Source organism: Protopterus annectens, chromosome 7.part1 (genome assembly GCF_019279795.1).
Source record: "Protopterus annectens isolate FY-2018-M chromosome 7.part1, PAN1.0, whole genome shotgun sequence".
NCBI classification, from domain to species: domain Eukaryota; kingdom Metazoa; phylum Chordata; order Ceratodontiformes; family Protopteridae; genus Protopterus; species Protopterus annectens.
Genome location: NC_056740.1, coordinates 152,521,294 through 152,539,822, shown reverse-complemented (window position 1 = coordinate 152,539,822; position 18,529 = coordinate 152,521,294). Strand labels below are relative to the sequence as shown.

The 18,529-nt window shown below is 40.1% G+C and overlaps 1 protein-coding gene across 4 annotated transcripts in view; it reads left to right on the top strand.

Moving 5' to 3' along the window:
- Positions 1 to 18,529, top strand: part of GRIP2 (glutamate receptor interacting protein 2) — a 2,580,489-nt gene that overhangs the window by 1,684,238 nt on the left and 877,722 nt on the right. For all 4 annotated transcript variants that reach the window (XM_044078606.1, XM_044078609.1, XM_044078607.1 and 1 more), the window contains exon 9: positions 5,885 to 6,054. In XM_044078606.1, the coding sequence (XP_043934541.1) occupies positions 5,885 to 6,054 (170 nt within the window). The remainder of the gene's footprint in view (positions 1 to 5,884; positions 6,055 to 18,529) is intronic.

Here is an 18,529-nt window from a genome sequence, read left to right as displayed (position 1 = left end):
GTAGGAAGGCTGATATAGGATAGAATGGATGATCTGGAGCTAAAAAAATCAAAAAAATGTTTAACATCAGGCTCTCTAGGCATAAGATGTCAGGGGGGATATATTTCCATAAAAACAAGATACCAGATTAATGTGAGAGACAAGAAATGGAATATAGGTTGAAGTACAATTTGAAAACTAAAATAAACAAGCTGGACAGACAAATTAACCATAGTGTGAGACAAGATCAAGAAAAATTTGAAGAAAATTTATATAATGATATTGAGCATAATAGGAAACCTTTTTACAGATGCATAAAATGTGGAAGGAGTCAAGACATGCAAAGTGATAAAACACTGTGCAGATTCTAAACTTTATTGTCAGACAGAGCATAGATATATTTACAAATCTTATGCAAAACAATTTGACTCCCCAAAGGGAGCGATAAGCTGTCCTAGTGACATCCAAGTAACCTCCGATACCAAAATCAAATTAGATTATATTAAAAAAGAACTGTGCAAACTGGATTCAAACAAAGCACAGGGAAGAGACCGAATTAGTAATAATGACCTGAGAACACTTCAGCAAGAACTTACAGTACCATTGCATCTGTTATTCACTAGGTCATATTTATGGGGAGAGTCCTCAAGATTGGAGACATGTGGCTATTAAACCTGTTTTTAAGGGAAAGGGGATTAGGACAAACCCAGTCATACAGACCCTTAAGTGTACTTTCCTGTTGTGGAAAAATAATGGAGAATGTAATATTGGATATGTTGTTGTCAGAATTGGGTATGTTGGGACTTGAAACCATATATCAGCATGCATATGTTGAAAATAGATATATTACCACCTGTAACATGATGTTATTAAACAGCTAATAATGAAAATTGTACTGTGATGTAATTTATATACATTTATCATCAGCATTTGACAGGCTCACACACAAAACACTGAGCAATAAATTAGAACAACTAGGTATTGATGTACTCTTGATAAGATGGATAGCTGCATGGCTTACAGATAAGACATGGCAAGTATCATACAGCAATTGGACAGGTGAAATTCTTGGTTACAGTCAGGGGTGTCCCACAGAGCTCTGTCCTAGGCCCTTACTTGTTTAGATTGTATCTTTCAGGCCTAACATTTTCATATGAGGTGTTCTATGGGTGTATATGCAGATGACCTGAAATTGGGTAAACTACTTGTATTACAGATAAGGTATGTCTGTAAAAGAACTTGACTAAATTGACCATTTTGGCACAGGAGAATAATATGCTGATAAATACGTCAAAAAAACATGCGCATGAGATTCGGGAGACAAAAATAGGTTAATGTTTATTACAGCACACGGTGATGGAAACTGTAGATTCAACTATGAGTTTTCCAATCATATCAACCAGTTGGTTAATGATAGTTATAGAATTATAGGTTGTATAAAAAGATTTATAAAGTCTAGGAAGTCAGAAATGATGAAGTCACTGTGCATTAGTTATATTATTTCCAAACTCGAGTACAGAATAGCAATATGGAAACCTTATAAGAAAACAAAGCATGAGTAAACTGGAAAGAGTACAGCAGACATAGAACAAGGGCATCCATGGATATTGTAATTGAAGTTATTATGAAAGACTAAAATATCTGTACAGTGACTCTTACAGATGTCTAAGAGTAGATCATATTCAGGTATATAGGGCATTTAGGGACAACTACCTCTGTGAATGTTTAAGGTTATCAAAAAGTACAAGAGAATCATCAGAAAACTTATGTAGAAGATTCTATAGGAATGAGAAGTGTACTAATTGGTTCTTTGAGAGCAGCTAATGCATGGAACAGACTACCAAATTATATTAAAGCAAGTACTAGTTTAGATATTTTTAAGAACAGCCTGGACACTTGTTATAGGAACAAGTGTTTTGGTATATAGTGGCAAACTAGAAGGGCATTAATGCCTGTGCTTGAAATATTTGTATGTACATACCTGAATTTAGCTCCATTCTCCAGTTGAGGTGATTAGCAGCACATGAACAAACCCATCCACCCACCCTGAAGAAGGACATTACCAAAAGCTGCTTAGTCTACTCATCAGTTTTGTCCGAAGCGTATGTAAATTGAAATGAATGTTTCTGCAAAATAAGATATGACATTGTGATTAGGCATTAGGGTCACTGTTTCTGGATTTTTCCAAGACAATCTGGAAAATTACTGGTACTTTAGAAAAACAGTATCAAAAATATATAGTTTTTGCCATTTTAGACCATGCCATTTACTTATCAGAACCTGCACTTTTATTACTTATTGCTTTGTACCACTGTCAGTTTACTTTGTTTGTTCCCACACCCCCTTGTTGGAGTTTTGTTTTCTGTTTATTTACAAGGCATGTACTCAAACAAATATACAGGGCAGTCACCTAAAGTTCAAGTTATATTTCAACAATAGATTAATTTTTGTATTTTCAGCTCATGCAATATGAATTCATTGTTTTAATAACAATATTTTGCCAATAGCATTGATCATGTTATTCTGCACCTGAGTGTGCTGTTAACTAGTATGGATGGGTACTTTGACAGAGGTAGTTTTGTAACGTATGGACAGTGTGCTGCCACAAGCCCACCAATATTATTACTGTGATGCTAACTAATGCACTGTCCAGTTGTAGCATTGTCTACAGTTTGATTCATGCTTCAAAAAAACAAAATAGGTTCATTGGACGATACTAGGCTATTGGCCCCGGAGGCCATTATAAGCCTAGCCATGAATTTCACCCATGTTCCCACAAAGTCAGCACCTGTTTTCCCTGTCCATAAGGGACACAGGTTCATAGGTAGATACTAGGCTATTGGCCCTAGGGGCCTATACAAGCCTAGCCAAAAAGGTACCCTGGCTTTCGCCACCCAAGAAAATTATTTTCCTGTGCCCCTGTCAAGCAGAACCACAGAAGTGATCCTTGGGGTGAATTTCTTATTACCCATCCAATCATCAACATTTTTCTTGAAGAGTGCTAATGAGCTCTGTTTGACATAGGTAGCCTGTTCCAAAGTATGGGAAGTCTCTGGGACAGGAATCTATCCCTCCAGCATGTTCTGTTTATTGTGGTGACAAGATTTAGGTCCCTAGAGCATGTAGTTCGGAGGGATTGGGATTTCTTTAAGTGGAGTATGTCCAACAGCTCTGGGTTTGACATTGCTTTGCATGTTAGGCAGAGATTACCTCTGAGTAGGCGATATGCGATGAAGTAAAGAGCTGGAGTTTTTTGAGTCGGTCTGCGTAGGGCATCTGTTTGAGGCCAGTAATCCTCTTTGTGAGGTATTTCTGTGGCCTTTCCAGTTGTTGTAGATGTCTTGTGAGGTACATACCAAAAGGGGTGTTGTACTCTATAATGGGTCTAATGAGTAGAGGGGAACAATGACCTCTTTTTTTCCTGGATGACAAATCTTTTGTGATGAGGTGTGCCACGTAGAAGGATTTCCTTCTACGTGGGATTCAAGGGATATATTTTCTGTTTCCCATCCATTCATCCAGGCTCCTCTTAAAGAGGGCTAGTGAGGTACTCTGCTTGATAATGAGAGGGAGTCTATTCCAAAGATGGGGGAGTCACTGGGACACAAATATATCTTGCCAGCAAGTTCTATTAATGTCACAGACTAGGTTGAGTCCTTATGTGCGGGTTGTGCGAGTAGAGTTTGACTTACAGATATGCAGCAACTCCATCGAGCTTGAGTCTGAGATGGCCTTCTATGTCAGACACGGGTCATCTCTGAGCAGTCTGTACTAGACTGAGTAGAGGGGCAGGGCCTTTAGCTTATCTGTATAGGGTAGGTGCTTGAGACCCTGGATTTTCCTGGTCAGGAACCTAGAAATATGAGCAGAAACAGTCTACATGAACTATAATTAAATGCTATAGGAATGTCCTCAACATTTTCAGAGGGAACAGTGTTGGCAAAGGAGCAAAAAAGATAAATGGTCATGTAACAGAAATTTGCAGGTAATTCACAGCAATAAGTTACAAGAAGCCCATGGCTGTCAAAGGAGTGGTTAGTATAAAAGATTCAGTAATGCAGCAAGAGGGAGTTAAAATACATGAGACTCATTTTTTAACCTTTTTTTTTTAGAAACTGTTTCTGCAGTAACTGTCAAACCATTTTGCCTTTACTAGCTCAGTCATTCCTCCTGACTTCCAACTGTCATAGCACACTGGGACAGTGAAGCAGTACCAGTGACCACAGCTGTTATCTGGCAAGGTAAAAGGAAATTTTTTTCATAGGCTCTTAACATCTCCTGTTAATGAATGAAAAGTGAGATGCAAGGCTCACTATGATGATTTTTATGTTGTTGTCTTTCGGCTTTTCCCAGTTAGGGGTCACCACAGCGGAACTCCAGTCCGCTAATGATTGGCAGCAGATTTTGACGAATGCCGAGGTGCCAGCCCGACGTTCAACCTTCAACGAAGCCACGCCCATTTACGCATGTCTTTCGAACGCCCACCCAACCGCGGGGAGGACATGCAGACTCCACACAGAAGGCACTTCCTGCACTCCAGCCGAGAATCGAACGGGAGAACCTCTTGCTGTGAGGCAACAATGCTACCGCTGTACCACCACGGATGATTTTTAAGAAAATGCATATTTGTAATATCCATCTAAAGTTGGGGCATACTTCTCAACTAACCCTGATTTTCAGGGATATCCTGATTTTGGCTCAGAATTTCACTCTGTCCTTCCTAAAGTTAGTGATTTTTGCAAAACAATGTTGGCTTTCACTGAACGGGCAGTTAAGTATTACACCTGCAAATCTGGATTACTCTGGTTTGCAAATTTATGTTCTTTTGTTTTGTGAGCTTCTAACTCAACTGTAAGTATAGTTGAAAAGTTTTCCTGATCTTGGGCTTTTGTCTGTGATTATTAATGGCTTTTCCCTTATTCTGCAGGTTGAGTACTATGTAGACCCTGAGCACTTTTGGTGGGCTTACACTCCAGGAGTCCCAATTTGCAAGAGATGCAGGACATGGCTTTTCCCCAGATGGCAGTCTTGTAGCTGAACTCTGCCAGCACTGTCCATCTGGTAGAGCTGAGCAAGACATCAATAGTCCACTGTCATCCCTCCTTGGATAGATCCTTCAACATTTTGGTCATGAGGGTGTCGCCAGGTGTGCAGCAGAGATGTGCTGGGAATTAAATAAAGTAAAAAAAATGCTGTGGAGTAGTTGCCTTGATTATGCTTTATTGAATTATACATTTTGTTAATTTTTTTTAGAATGCCTGATTGGCTAAATGAGTTTTCCTTAAGATGATTGTTTTCAATTATGTGTTATGTTATTGAAAAGGTTAGCTATTTGGAAACATGCTCTGCCCATGGGGGGTGGGGGGAGTGGGCTACATTCTGAACATAGGAGTGCCATTCCAAAAATCCTGGCTTGTGTCCCTCGTTGGTTGTCTGGGTGTAGTCAGGAATCCATCATTCTTTGTTACAGAGCAAGCTTGTGAGTAAGCAATTTAAAATGTTAAATTTCTGAAACTGATTAACTTATTCAACCTTTCCCAGTTTTAAGCAATCTGTGTAACAAAGAGCCATAATGGGGGGTATCAGTAATGAAACAAGGATCAGCAAAAATCACCAAAACCTATTTATGTTAAAAGAGAATTTAGAGAGGGACATAGACAACCCAAGCTGTGCAGTATGACTACCATTTTTTGAACCAGCATGCAGCAGAGAATCTCAGTGAATCCAGTCAGGAACACCTCTTCATTTTCTCACATAGTATCTTTGATTATTATTTAAAAATGACAAGGAGCATATCTTCTAAGTACATTAAACTCCATGTTTCCATGTTGATAGCACTCTTCTAATATGAATCCATATAAACCTCTAAGTACATATCTTATTCCGAGTCTTTTTTCCTTTCCAGATGTGGGGCCTTACATATAGGAGATCACATTCTGTCTATAGATGGAACCAGCACAGAACACTGTACTCTTCTAGAAGCAATTCAGCTCTTATCTAGCACGTCCGACAATGTTAAACTCGAGATCCTTCCTGTACGGCAAAGCAGGTTACCACTTAAACCTTCTGACACAGGTGAGTTTTACTGTTAATACTGTAGCATATTACTGCATCTGAGAACAGTGGTATATTTATGCGTAACGAAGATTATAGATGTAACGTTGTCAGTGGAATACCATCTTGGGGCAGTTTTTGGTAGAATACCTTTGTTAGTGCCATCTTTTTTGTTTCACAGTGCCGAAGTAGAGATTCAGTAGATGAACTTTGAACTGCTTTGATTTTCTAGAAAGTTAAGCAAACAAGCAGAAGTAATTGAAATAAAGATGAAAGTGATTCTTATTGTCTCCTTTTGATCTGCCAGGTTTGGTTTCCCTTCCTTTGGCCTCATCTAGTTAATCCTCCTTGGGTTCTAGATTCATCTCCAGATCTAATCTCTCACCCAGACTTCAAATCCCTAAATCTAACTGCTGGGTGTCTTTAACATCCAATGATGCCCAGAAGTTCCAGGCTTCCCTCCAATGTGGTTCATATTTTTCTCTCTTCTCAAAAGCTCTCCATCCTAGGAAAGTTTACAGAAGCAACTTGGGCTTACTCAAGGGTCTAGGTCCTTTCTCAGTTCCACTTCATTCTGTATTAGATTTTTAGCAAGGCTGTTTCAGTTAAGGACCCAGTTACTCAACAGTCAAGGTCCAATTGACTATTTCCAATTTTCATTTTGGTGAAAATCATATTCCTTATATTGTCCTCATACTATCTAAAGCCTTCTTGAAAGGAGTTTTTTGGGTTATGCCCATCTCAGAGAGGAGAGATCTGGTACCTCCCTGGGACATACCATGTTGTGATCTTTGGACCTCACTCTTCCCCTTTTGAACCTGATAGCACATCAGACTTTGAGTTTGTTTCTTGGAAGATGCTTTTCTCAGTGGCTGTGACATCAGCCAGGAGAGTTTCTGAATTGTAAGCACTGTCATTTAATTTACAGCAAGGGCAGGGTGCGTCTCAACTAACCCAGATTTTCTACCCAAGGTCATGTCATTGACCACCTTGGAACTGACCATGTATTTTACCAGTCTCTCCCTGGTTATTCTAACAGAGGTGAATGCCAATTGCATTCTCTGGATGTTTGCCATCACGTTTTTATTTACATTGGACAAAAGACTTTCAATGATCTGACCAGTTTTGTCTATTTTTTCAAGTCAAAGTTGGACACTGAGGTCTCTAAAGTTGCCCTGTCCTGGTGGCTCTGTGAATGTATAGCCTTTGTTTACAAGTCCAGAGGTTTGAATTTGCCTTCCAAACTGAAGCCTCACTCCATTAAAGTGGTGGTGACTTCTGTTATCTTTAACAGTGTCCCTATCAATGATATATGTGCTGCCATGATGTGTTCTACAGGTCGCACCTTCATTTCTCATTATAAAATTGATCTGAAATCTAGATTAGTATCTGCCTTCAGTTTCACTATTAATGCTCGATCAATGTCTTTTGCCTGTCCTTCCCAATATCCCTCTACCAAATTGTGACCTTATTATGGCTCCCATTGGCCCACACGGATCTTAACTTATCCTCACACTGATCTGTCCCTGTCTTTTAGGTGTCTGCTTTGTTCATGATGTGTTGGCATTTGGCAAACCTGATTTGAGGACTAGTAGGATAGGGTGGTGGTACGTTATGAAAGGGGAAGAACCTGAGCCTTGAAGACAAAAAGTCTTGTTTAGGCGCCAAATTCAGATCCATTCAGTTCCAATATACCCATTTGTTGTGATGGATGGAGGAAGACGATATGGATCTGGTGTTATAGTAAGTACATAACTTTCATTTTTCTTGTTTAAGAAACAAAAGTCTGATCATAATCATTGTCAAGTTTCCGGTAACAGTGTTCTAAAGGTTACCTCTCCAGATGCACTGTGGTTGAATTCACTTCTACAAAACAACTGACTAACCCTGTACAATTTGTTTAATTCTTCTGGAGGATACTGTTGGAGACACAGCTTAAATTGTGTAGGGACTTCTAAGATGGCTGCTGACTAGGTACCATGTTGATTAGAGCTCAACCAGGATAAAAAGTAAGAAATTGATAAAAAAAAAAAAAAAAGCCAGTAAAACTCATCAGTCTGGGTAAAAGTAATTTACTATCTAGTAGTTACATTGTCTGGATGGCAGTAAAGATGAAATGTGGAAAAGTAATACACCAGACAAAAGAGAAGCAAGTTGATCCTTGCAATCTGTGACTGTCAACAGGCAGGTTGAAAGTTTCAAGTTGCTATAGCCAGCTGTCTTCCAAATCATTTTTGTGTGGAGGATCAAACAGTTTTTGATGCAGAACAGGCTATAGAGGAAATACAAAAGTAAACCATCAAAACAGAGCGAGTCAGCAACTCTGCTTCTCAATCTTCTGACAATAAGAAAGTCCATAAAGAGACCTTTCCAGTGAAACATTTTCAGTTTTTCTAAAGAAAAATACTTGAGTGACAGAAAAAAAGTTCACAAGCTAATTAAAAGAATCAGGAATACCTTGGACTTGAACCAGAGAGACTGGTGGTGTGAGATCAAGATGATCAGAAAGATAACCACTCAGTGAAATTACTGAATGAGATAAATAGAAAGTATCAATTCCAGTCCCACCAGAAGTAGTTTAGGTATGTGAACTGCGAGTCTGTTGGAGTATATGAAAAAAGACAAAGTTTGACTGTTAAACTAGTAGACCTGTACATCATAAACACCACTTGTCATTGTGTATGAGGGTACCAAATGTGCTGAAGACATGACTGTAAGTAAAAGTGTTTTTATTTGCATAAAAGCTTTCTGGTGTAAACTGCATGCTATTTTTGTAAAGCAATTCTATGTAGATAGTATGCAGTAAGAGGTAAACGTGGAGTGGTGGAGAGTTATCAGTAACCCCTGTATATGCTAGTGATATTAATGTAAGAAAATAGTCTTTCTTAGCTGTTTTTAGTCTTAACATTGCAAAAAGATAAAGGCTGGAACGAAACAATTTAAAGTTAATACAATATTATGATCTTTGAATGCCAAGGTATATTAATGTGCATTGATTGTATTATGTATAGAAATTAAAGATAACTTCCCCTGTTTTGTAGATGTGAATGTCTTGATTAATTTTCTTAGTTTATCTTTAAGCAAAAAGACATAGAAAACCGGGAAAAATGATGAAAAATGTTTTTTTTTTTTAATTTGCAAAGTTAACTCTTTTTTTACATTACTACCTGCTTTGAGTTGCAAAAAAAAAGTAACCTGGAGGTACAGGTAATTAATCGTGAGAGGTCTGAACAGTGTGCTGTTAGTGAAATCTGGAAGGTACAATGTAATTAACTTTTAAATTGCTATGCAGTTCATTGAAAATAAAGTAAGAAATGATGTGCGAAACTCTAAAAAGTGAACAGTTATGCAAGTAGTTGCCTTCCAGTAGCCTTTGTACTTTTATGCATAATATAGGGCACATTTTATTTAAGGTTAGCTAGTGTATTTAAGTCTACAAATTAATGTTTACTGACAATGCTCATCGTGCATACAGCTGCAGTCATAACAGATGGGTTCTCCTGCCGTCAGGCGGGACCTCGGTCGGCCGAATTCCAAAGTCTAGGTCCGGCGTCGGTTGTTGTCGCTTCTTCCCTGACGTCAGTGCGACAGGGGTATAAAGGAACCAGCCGACGCCATTTTCTTCAGTCTTTCTTGCCGCGCGGTGCCCGAAGCAGAAGCAGTTCGCAAGTGCCGGTCGGCCAGCTCCTGAGATTACGAAAATTTGGAATCCGAAGTCTTCTTGAAAGTTAAGTACCCCGTTGGGGAAACTTTTCTTGCCTCAGACCGATGTCAGACAAAGTTAATAATTGTATTTCTTGTGGGAAGCAAATACCGCATAAGGATTTCCATTCCCTCTGTATACCTTGTTTAGGCCCAGACCACGACGTCTCGGTCTGTCGCTTTTGTGCTACATTCAACAAGCGCACCATTAAGCATCGGGCGGAGTTCGCCCAGCATTATTTTGGGAAAGCATTTAATTATATTATGTCATCGGATACTCCGACTCCAGTTTTGTCTAAAAAACGCAAAGATAAGGACCGACACACGAGGTCCGCGGCCTCTACCGACACCACGCCTAAGCCGACTACACGTGGTCCGGTTCTCAGCGAGGCACCTACGCAGCCCCTGACTACCGACGACACTTCTTTGGTGGTGTCTCCTGTGCCCGAGGTCGCAGGCTACTCGGCCCACACTCTGGCTACAGATACCGAAGCCACTCTTGGGGTTGAAACTCAGAATGTAGACAGGTCCACCTCCACTCAAGGTGTCTTCAGACCTTCCTCTTCTTTCTCCATCAAGGCTTTCACTAAGTCTAAAGCAGCCTTGCACTCTAAGAGACAAGCTACACAGGGCCCATCTACAGGCCCCATGCCTAAGAAACAAATGCTTAAAATGGCTGAGGATTTAATTACTCTTATCAGAGGTTCTCAGCCCCCACCGGACAAAAGGCCCAGAGTGGAGGAAGATTCCCCCTCTTCTGATCAGGGCTCTATTATTTCAGAGCACTCTGATGATCAGGAACATTCTTACTCCCCTTTTGAAGACTCTGATGCGGAGGAGTCCATCCCTTCTGTATCCCCCCCCCCTGAGGATTACTCATTTGGGGAAACTTTGCATACCTTAAGGGAACACTTCCACTGGGAAGGCCAAGATTATTCAGATTCCAAGAAAAGGCTTAGGGAATTTCTCTTGCTACCTCAACACAGGCCTCTGGCTATACCTCCTGTCTTGGACATCCTAGATGATGTTTACTCGGAGGCCTGCCTTAACCCGGACTCTCTACCTCCAGCTCCAGTTAAGCCTGACAGGTACTACAGGGTTCCTGATTCACACCAATTTCTATACAAAAGCCATGCTGCTGACCCAGAAACCATCTCACAGGGCCCCAAGGGAGTTAAGGCCTCCACTGCTAAAAATCCATTACCTTCCGAGAGAGACTCCAGATCTTTAGAAAGGTGGGGAAAAAAGGTATATACCTCGGCTACCTTAGCCATGAGGGCCTTAAACTGTCAGTTCCATATGCTAAAATACCAACAGTTTTTGCTATCACAATTGAAAAGTAAAATGTCACAACCTGAACAACCAGACTTGAAGGAGTTGCAGGATTTGATGCATAGTGCAGAACAAGTGGGTAAGCATACCTTACAATGTGGTTTTGATGCTCTAGAGGCCTCATGTAGAGCTGCTGTTACAGGATCAGTCATACGTAGGCATGCCTGGCTGAAGGAACAAGCCTTGCCTGATCATGTTAAAGCTAAATTACTGGACGCCCCTCTTCAAAAGGATGTACTATTTGGTGCTATTGCTGAGGAGGTATTAAGGAAAATGGAGGAAAAGGCTAAATCAATGCAAACTGTGAGATTTTCTACAGGTACAACCCCCACATTTTAGTAGAAATTGGCCTTCCAAAAACTGGTCCTTTCCTGCCACGGACAGACCCCAAAGAGGCAGATACAGGCGCTCGAGGGGCAGAGGACAATCCCAAGGATCGTATAGAGGCAGACAATGGCAAGCTCCTACACAAAGAGGTGGTGAGGATAACTCGCAATCTTTCAGAAAGCAAACCCAATGACTTTCCCCTTTGCATGCCAAGCAAGTCTCAAATGGCAGCCCCCTTAGGAGGAAAGCTGGCATTATTTTCAAAAAATTGGCATATTGTCACAAAGGACAAATGGATCCTGGACATTATAAACAGAGGCTACAAATTCCATTTTCACACCCTTCCAAAAATGAGAGGCATGCCAAATCTGCCACACAATCAAAAGGCAGCGGCACAAAGGCAAATTACAGATATCATAAACATGAAAGCTATTCAAGAGGTACCTACGCACGAACAAGGTCAAGGTTTTTATTCCAGGCTATTTCTGGTACCAAGGAAGGGAAAAGATTGGAGACCTATTTTGGACCTATCCATCCTAAACACATTTCTACTCGTACCAAAATTCAAGATGCTCACTCTACAGCAACTTCTTCCCATGCTGGGCAAGGAGTCTTGGCTGGTAACACTGGACCTCAAGGAGGCATACCTGCATGTCCCAATCAGACAAAATTGCAGAAGGTACCTCAGATTTCTTGCAGGTTCAACCCATTATCAATTCTCTGCATTGCCCTTTGGCTTATCTACTGCACCCAGAGTATTCACAAAATGCCTGGCATCAGTAATTGCCTACTGCAGACTTCAAGGGATACAAATATACCCCTATTTGGACGACTGCCTGATCCAAGCGGACAGCAAGCACATTCTTCTGAAACATCTGGCTTATGTAATAATGTTGTTGAAAACTCTGGGATACACAGTCAACAAAAAGAAATCAAGGCTAATACCCTCTCGGAAGATAATTTTCCTGGGTGCCAATTTGGACACAAACACCCAGATGGCCTACCTCACGCCAGAGAAGCAGGGGCAACTAATTCAATACTTCAGAGCACTAGCAAATTGCACCAGGCTGACTGCAAGGAAAATCCTGCAGGCTCTGGGATTCATGGCATCTTGCATCTTACTAATCCCATGTGCAAAGCTGCATATGAGGAAACTACAATGGTACCTGAAAAACATATGGTCTCAACACAGCCACAGTTTGGAAACAATAATACCACTAATTCCATGTCTGCAAAAGGAATTTCTGTGGTGGGCTCAAGCATGTCAAACAAACGCAGGTCTTCCATTCAGCAAGCCTCAAGCAAATCAAGTCATCACAACAGACGCCTCGGACTATGCCTGGGGGGCATACATGACAGATCGGTGCATTCAGGGCAAATGGTCCCAAAAAGAAAAGCACCTTCACATCAATCAAAAGGAAATGCTAGCAGTAATAAATGCTATAATAGCTTTCAAGGACCTTCTACAACCAGGTCAACTATTGATAAGAACGGACAACACCACAGTTATGTGGTACATAAACAAACAGGGAGGAACACATTCTTACCCCCTATGCAGACTGGCCGTGTCACTTTGGAACATGGCCATGGACTTACAAATAGAACTACAAGCACAGTACTTGCCAGGCAAGGAAAACACGCTGGCAGACAACCTAAGCAGGAATATGACAGATCCACACGAGTGGAAATTGCATCCAAAAGTTTTTACAGAAATAATCCAAGAATGGGGAAGGCCAGACGTAGATCTCTTTGCCTCCCACAAAAATCACCAATTGACAAAATTCTGCTCAAGGATTTTCCATCCAAAGGCCTGGAGAGTGGATGCTCTCTCTTTCAGTTGGACATCAATGACAGTTTATGCCTTCCCACCTCTTCCACTGCTGCCCAAAGTCCTATTGAAAACCAGAGCAGACAGACCAAAGATGATTCTCATTGCTCTGGACTGGCCAAGGCAACACTGGTACCCACTCCTGAGGAGCCTGACGCATTACCCACCATGGACCATGGACCCTGCCTCTAATGCCTCTTCTTCTGACTCAGCACAGCTTCAAAACTCTTCACAGCCAGCTAAAAACACTCAATCTAGCCACATGGAAGATTCCTTAGCATCACAACAGGCCCTACTCTCCAAGGAGGTGCAGGATGTCATTTTGGAGGCCAGAAGGCCATCAACTAGAAAAGCTTACTCCGCAAAATGGAAACTGTTTTGTGTCTGGAATGAGAAAAAGGGCCAGGATCCTGGAAAACTGAATTTACCTCAAATACTACAATATTTGGCTGAGCTGCTAAGCAGTGGACTTTCATTCTCCTCCATCAAAATCCATGCCTCAGCCATTTCTGCAGAATACAACACTGATCCACCTTTATTCTCTCACTCTCTCTTAAGACAGTTCCTCAGAGGGGCTAAGAATCTAAGACCTCCAAGGAAACAACCAATACCTGCTTGGAATCTTAATTTCATTCTGGAAAAATTGACCTTGCCTCCCTTTGAGCCAGCTGCCTCATCAGATTTGCAATATTTGTCCTGGAAAACAGCTTTCCTTCTGGCTATCACCTCAGCTCGTAGAGTTTCAGAACTACAGGCTCTCATGGCTGTCCAGCCTTTTATCATCTTCCATCAGGACAGAGTTTCCTTACGAACCAACCCGTCCTTTATGCCTAAAGTGGTATCCAGGGTAGCTTTAAATCAGGCCATACATTTACCTACTTTTTATCCTAATCCTCAAAACAAAGGGGAGAGATTGCTGCATTCCTTGGACATCCACAGACAACTGCGTTGTTATTTGGACAGAACAAAGCCTTTCAGGAAATCAGAACAGCTCTTTGAGTCCTATGCTGTAGGAGCTCAAGGAAAGCCAATTTCCAAACAGACAATCTCAAAATGGATAGACCACTGCATACGCTTTTGCTATTCCTTTCATGGCAAAACTGTACCTACAGGCATTAGAACTCATTCCACCAGGGCCACAGCCACCTCTGCAGCTTTCCTCAGAGGAGTTCCTACCAAGGATATTTTGGAAGCAGCCACTTGGAGTTCTGTGCATACCTTCTCCAAGCACTACAACCTACCATTATACTCCAAATCCAGAGCAGGCTTTGCCACTGCAGTCTTGCAGGGCATTTTGGCTCCTTCTAGTTCCTCCTAGTGCCTACCACACCTTTCTTAGCTTTGGGATTCTACCCATCTGTTATGACTGCAGCTGTATGCACGATGAACATAGTACAGTTTTGTACCTACCATAAATGTAGATGTTCGAGTGCTAATTACAGCTGCAGTCCAGGTTTCCCTCTCTCCTTCCCCTCTTGGGACAGGCCTGTAGGCTAACACATCCTCATACAACCTGATTGGGGTATTCATTTATGATGTATTTGCTTGCAACTACTGTATTTTGATTATATTGCACTGCATTATTGCACAAATTTATGTATTGCCTTCCTTCTGGGGGCACCTGACATCTGGGGCAAAAAAAACTGAAGAAAATGGCGTCGGCTGGTTCCTTTATACCCCTGTCGCACTGACATCAGGGAAGAAGCGACGACGACCGACGCCGGACCTAGACTTTGGAATTCGGCCGACCGAGGACCCGCCTGACAGCAGGAGAACCCATCTGTTATGACTGCAGCTGTATTAGCACTCGAACATCTGCATTTATGGTAGGTACAAAACTGTACTTTTTGCATGTTGCTTTTCACATCTAGATGGGGAATGGAAATAAGAATAGACAGCCATCCGTGTAAGTGGGACAATGTGTAGTGGCATGGTTAACTTCAGATTAGGTAACTTTGGGTGCAGCCATCAGTTTGGGGTGACCACATCTATTTGGAGGGGTAGAATTCATTTTTGGAACGTATATGTCGTTTTGCATTGTTGCCGTGAGTTCAGATGGGATTCATTTTGAAAACGTATTTAGTTCTGAGTATTTTGAATGAAGTGAAAAGTCTGTGGAAAATGTGATGTGGGTTCAAATAAAGACTAAGAAAGCAGCAAATATATACAAGGTCAGCTTCCCAATCATTACTGTGTGCATGTAAGCTGCAGTCTTGAAACACAGATTCAAAAGTGCTTTCATGTTTATGTAGGGCTGAGATTTTTTTTTATCAGAATAGATTGTCAGTATTAGCATGAAATGGTAAATGGGATGTAAATGGATTTACAGGTAAAGACAAAGCAGAGTACTGAATTATATTAAGTGTAGGGTGCAAATATTATGTTACAGGATACTCAATTGGATAAAAGTGATAGGGGCAACATATGTCTGCAATCCATGTAGAATAATGTTCATGAGGAAATTGAGGTTTAAGGGAATGTAGAAATTAAGAAATGTATATATGAAGTGAGTTAAAATCATTTAAAAGAAAGCATATATGTATACTGCATGACAAGTTATTACAGTTTTCCATTTCTATTAAAATTTGTGATCTGAAAAGTAAGGACTCTGAAAGTTCTGCTGTAGGCCTTAAAAGCCAGAGACAGTAAGAGAATAGTATATTGTGTAGCAAAGAAAAGCATATAAATATATTAGATTTTTTTATGAACATTGCCTTTTTGAATACTTTTCCACATTTTATGAGCAAGACTATTTGCTTACATATTTACTTTTCAAATGCAAGTTTTTTTTATTTATTGCAGATAAAGAATTTCATTGCTCAACTTTGAATGTTTGTGGCTGATTTATTGTTTAATCGTGTGTTCATTTTCCATCAACTCATTGAACTGTGGCTGATCAGAATTAACAGTTACCATCTGAGTATTTTAAAAGTTGACTTGAAGAGTAAACAGTAAGGCAGGTGTGTGTGTGTGTGTGTGTGTGTGTGTGTGTGTGTGTGTGTGTTTGTGTTCTATTTAAGTTTAGATTAGTTGGAGACAAGGTACCTTAAAGCTTGGGAAAGAGAGGTTACTGATAGTGAAAACTCAGCTTTTACCCCTTCTCAAAACTGTGCATGTGCAAGTCTAAGTTGTACAATAAGCCGGTTCTAGGTTCTGTACTTCAAGGTTCTGCCTTCAGTGTTATGCCTTATAAGAATTAAACTGGCTGGAATTTCCACATCACCTTAACCTCATTCAACTGTGTCCATACCACATAAAATTGTCTACAATATAAACAACTGCCCTGCCCTTAAAAACATTTTAATACCCTATAGCCCCACCAGAACCCTTCACGCTGAAAATAACTCATAACTGCTCATGTACCAAACAAAAGAGCTGGAGACTACCTTTACTCATACATTGTTGCTAAACTATGTAACTCAGTTCCAACCAAGTAAACACCATTAGCTGCTTCAACAAATTTAAACTCACCCTAAAGAACTACCTACTAAATACTAAAATCTGCCTCTATCTAACTAAGTAAACATCCTACTCTCCTTGAGCCTTCCTCTAACTTACCCCAATCTTTACCCATCAAAACCAGTAGGAAACTCTTTGATCTATAAGTTACTTTAAACAACTCTGTTCTTACTATAAATCTCACTAACCTTAGCTACCATTTTAATCCTTCATCCCTTTAAAACTACCCCAGTAGTATTTTTCTTTCCCTTTATTAATTCTTTCAACCTAACACTACGCCTCTAGTGATCTTCCCTTTCTTTCCTTTTAAACTATTTAAATATTTATAAAAGAAAAAATATATGGGTGTATATGTAATATGTAATGTGTGTGCAAATAGATGTGTGTGCGTGTATATATATATATATATATATATATATATATATATAAGAGAGAGATCTTGTAAATTACTGGTGTATTTCTCTCTAACATTGTAACTTCCCAAAATTAAGTAGTCTGTTTCCCGTTTTGTTATATTGTACTGTAAATTCTTGTAAAATACTGTGTAATCATAATGTGTTTGTGAAGCTTTTCTCCCCGGGCCTGTGCTGAAAATGGGCTTCTTTCCCAGTCGAGCTTTCCTGGTCAACAAATATCAATAAATAAGTAGACTGTTTGATCTGGTGAAGTTTTAATTACTGTTGGTAAGGTTGTATTTAAAGGGGTCCATATTAGTTCATCGAAGTTTACTTACCTCAAACAGCTGTTCATTGAATGGCCATTCATCAGATGTTCAAATCAGCGTTTGTTTTTCCCAAGTAAGTAAACTATTTGTCCAGCACACCATCCGAAACATAAACACATTAAATTAAACCCAACACGGTTGGAGGCTATACCCCCACATCCCCTTATGTGGAGGTATGTGCTCCACATATATATACCAACTCTGAGATCGCACTACAGTGTGGGAAAGGGCAAATTTTTGTATGTTGGCCGACTAGTTTTCTTACCTGGGAAAAACCTTCATTGATATGAATGTGCGATGAATGGTTGTTTGATGATGTCAGTTCAATAAACAGCCATTTGAGGTAAGTAAACTTCGATGAACTAATATAGACCCATTTAAAGGTGCTAAGAAGTTCTGAGGTGAGCAAAGTCCTGGGAGGACTATAAATAAATATATATATATATATATATATAAGTCTAATTTGCAGCTGTGCAAAGTGGGGCTTATTTGGGTATGACACTACTTTGTTACATACATACAAATATTTCAAGCATGGGCAATAGTGCCCTTCTTGCCTGCCAATACACCAAAACAGTTGGTCCCATAATAAGCACCCAGGCTGTTAAAAATATCTAAACTACTGCTTGCTTTAATGTAATTTGGTAGTCTGTTCTATGCATCAGTTACTCTGTCGGAGAACCAATTAGTACACTTGTCATTCATATGGAATTTTCTACATAGGTTGTCTGAAGATTCTCTACTACTTATTGATGACCCCAAACATTCCCAGAGGTAGTTGTCTCTAAATGGGCTGTAGATCCAAATAAGGTCTCCTCTTAAATACACACTACAAGGTCAGATATTTTAGTCTTTCATAATAACTTAAATTTTCACTTCCATGGATGCCCTTGGCATAGTTCCACTGTACACTTTCCCAGTTTACTCATGCTTGTTTTATTTTAAGGTTTCCCTGTTGATATTCATTACAAAAGTGTTGGTCTAATATAACTAGCAAACAGTGACGTCAGAATTTCTGATTTCCTGGGATTTATACATTTTTTTATAGAGCCTATAATTCTATAACTACCATTAACCATTTGGTTGATATGATTAGAAAAAGTCAGATGGGCGCATATATCCAG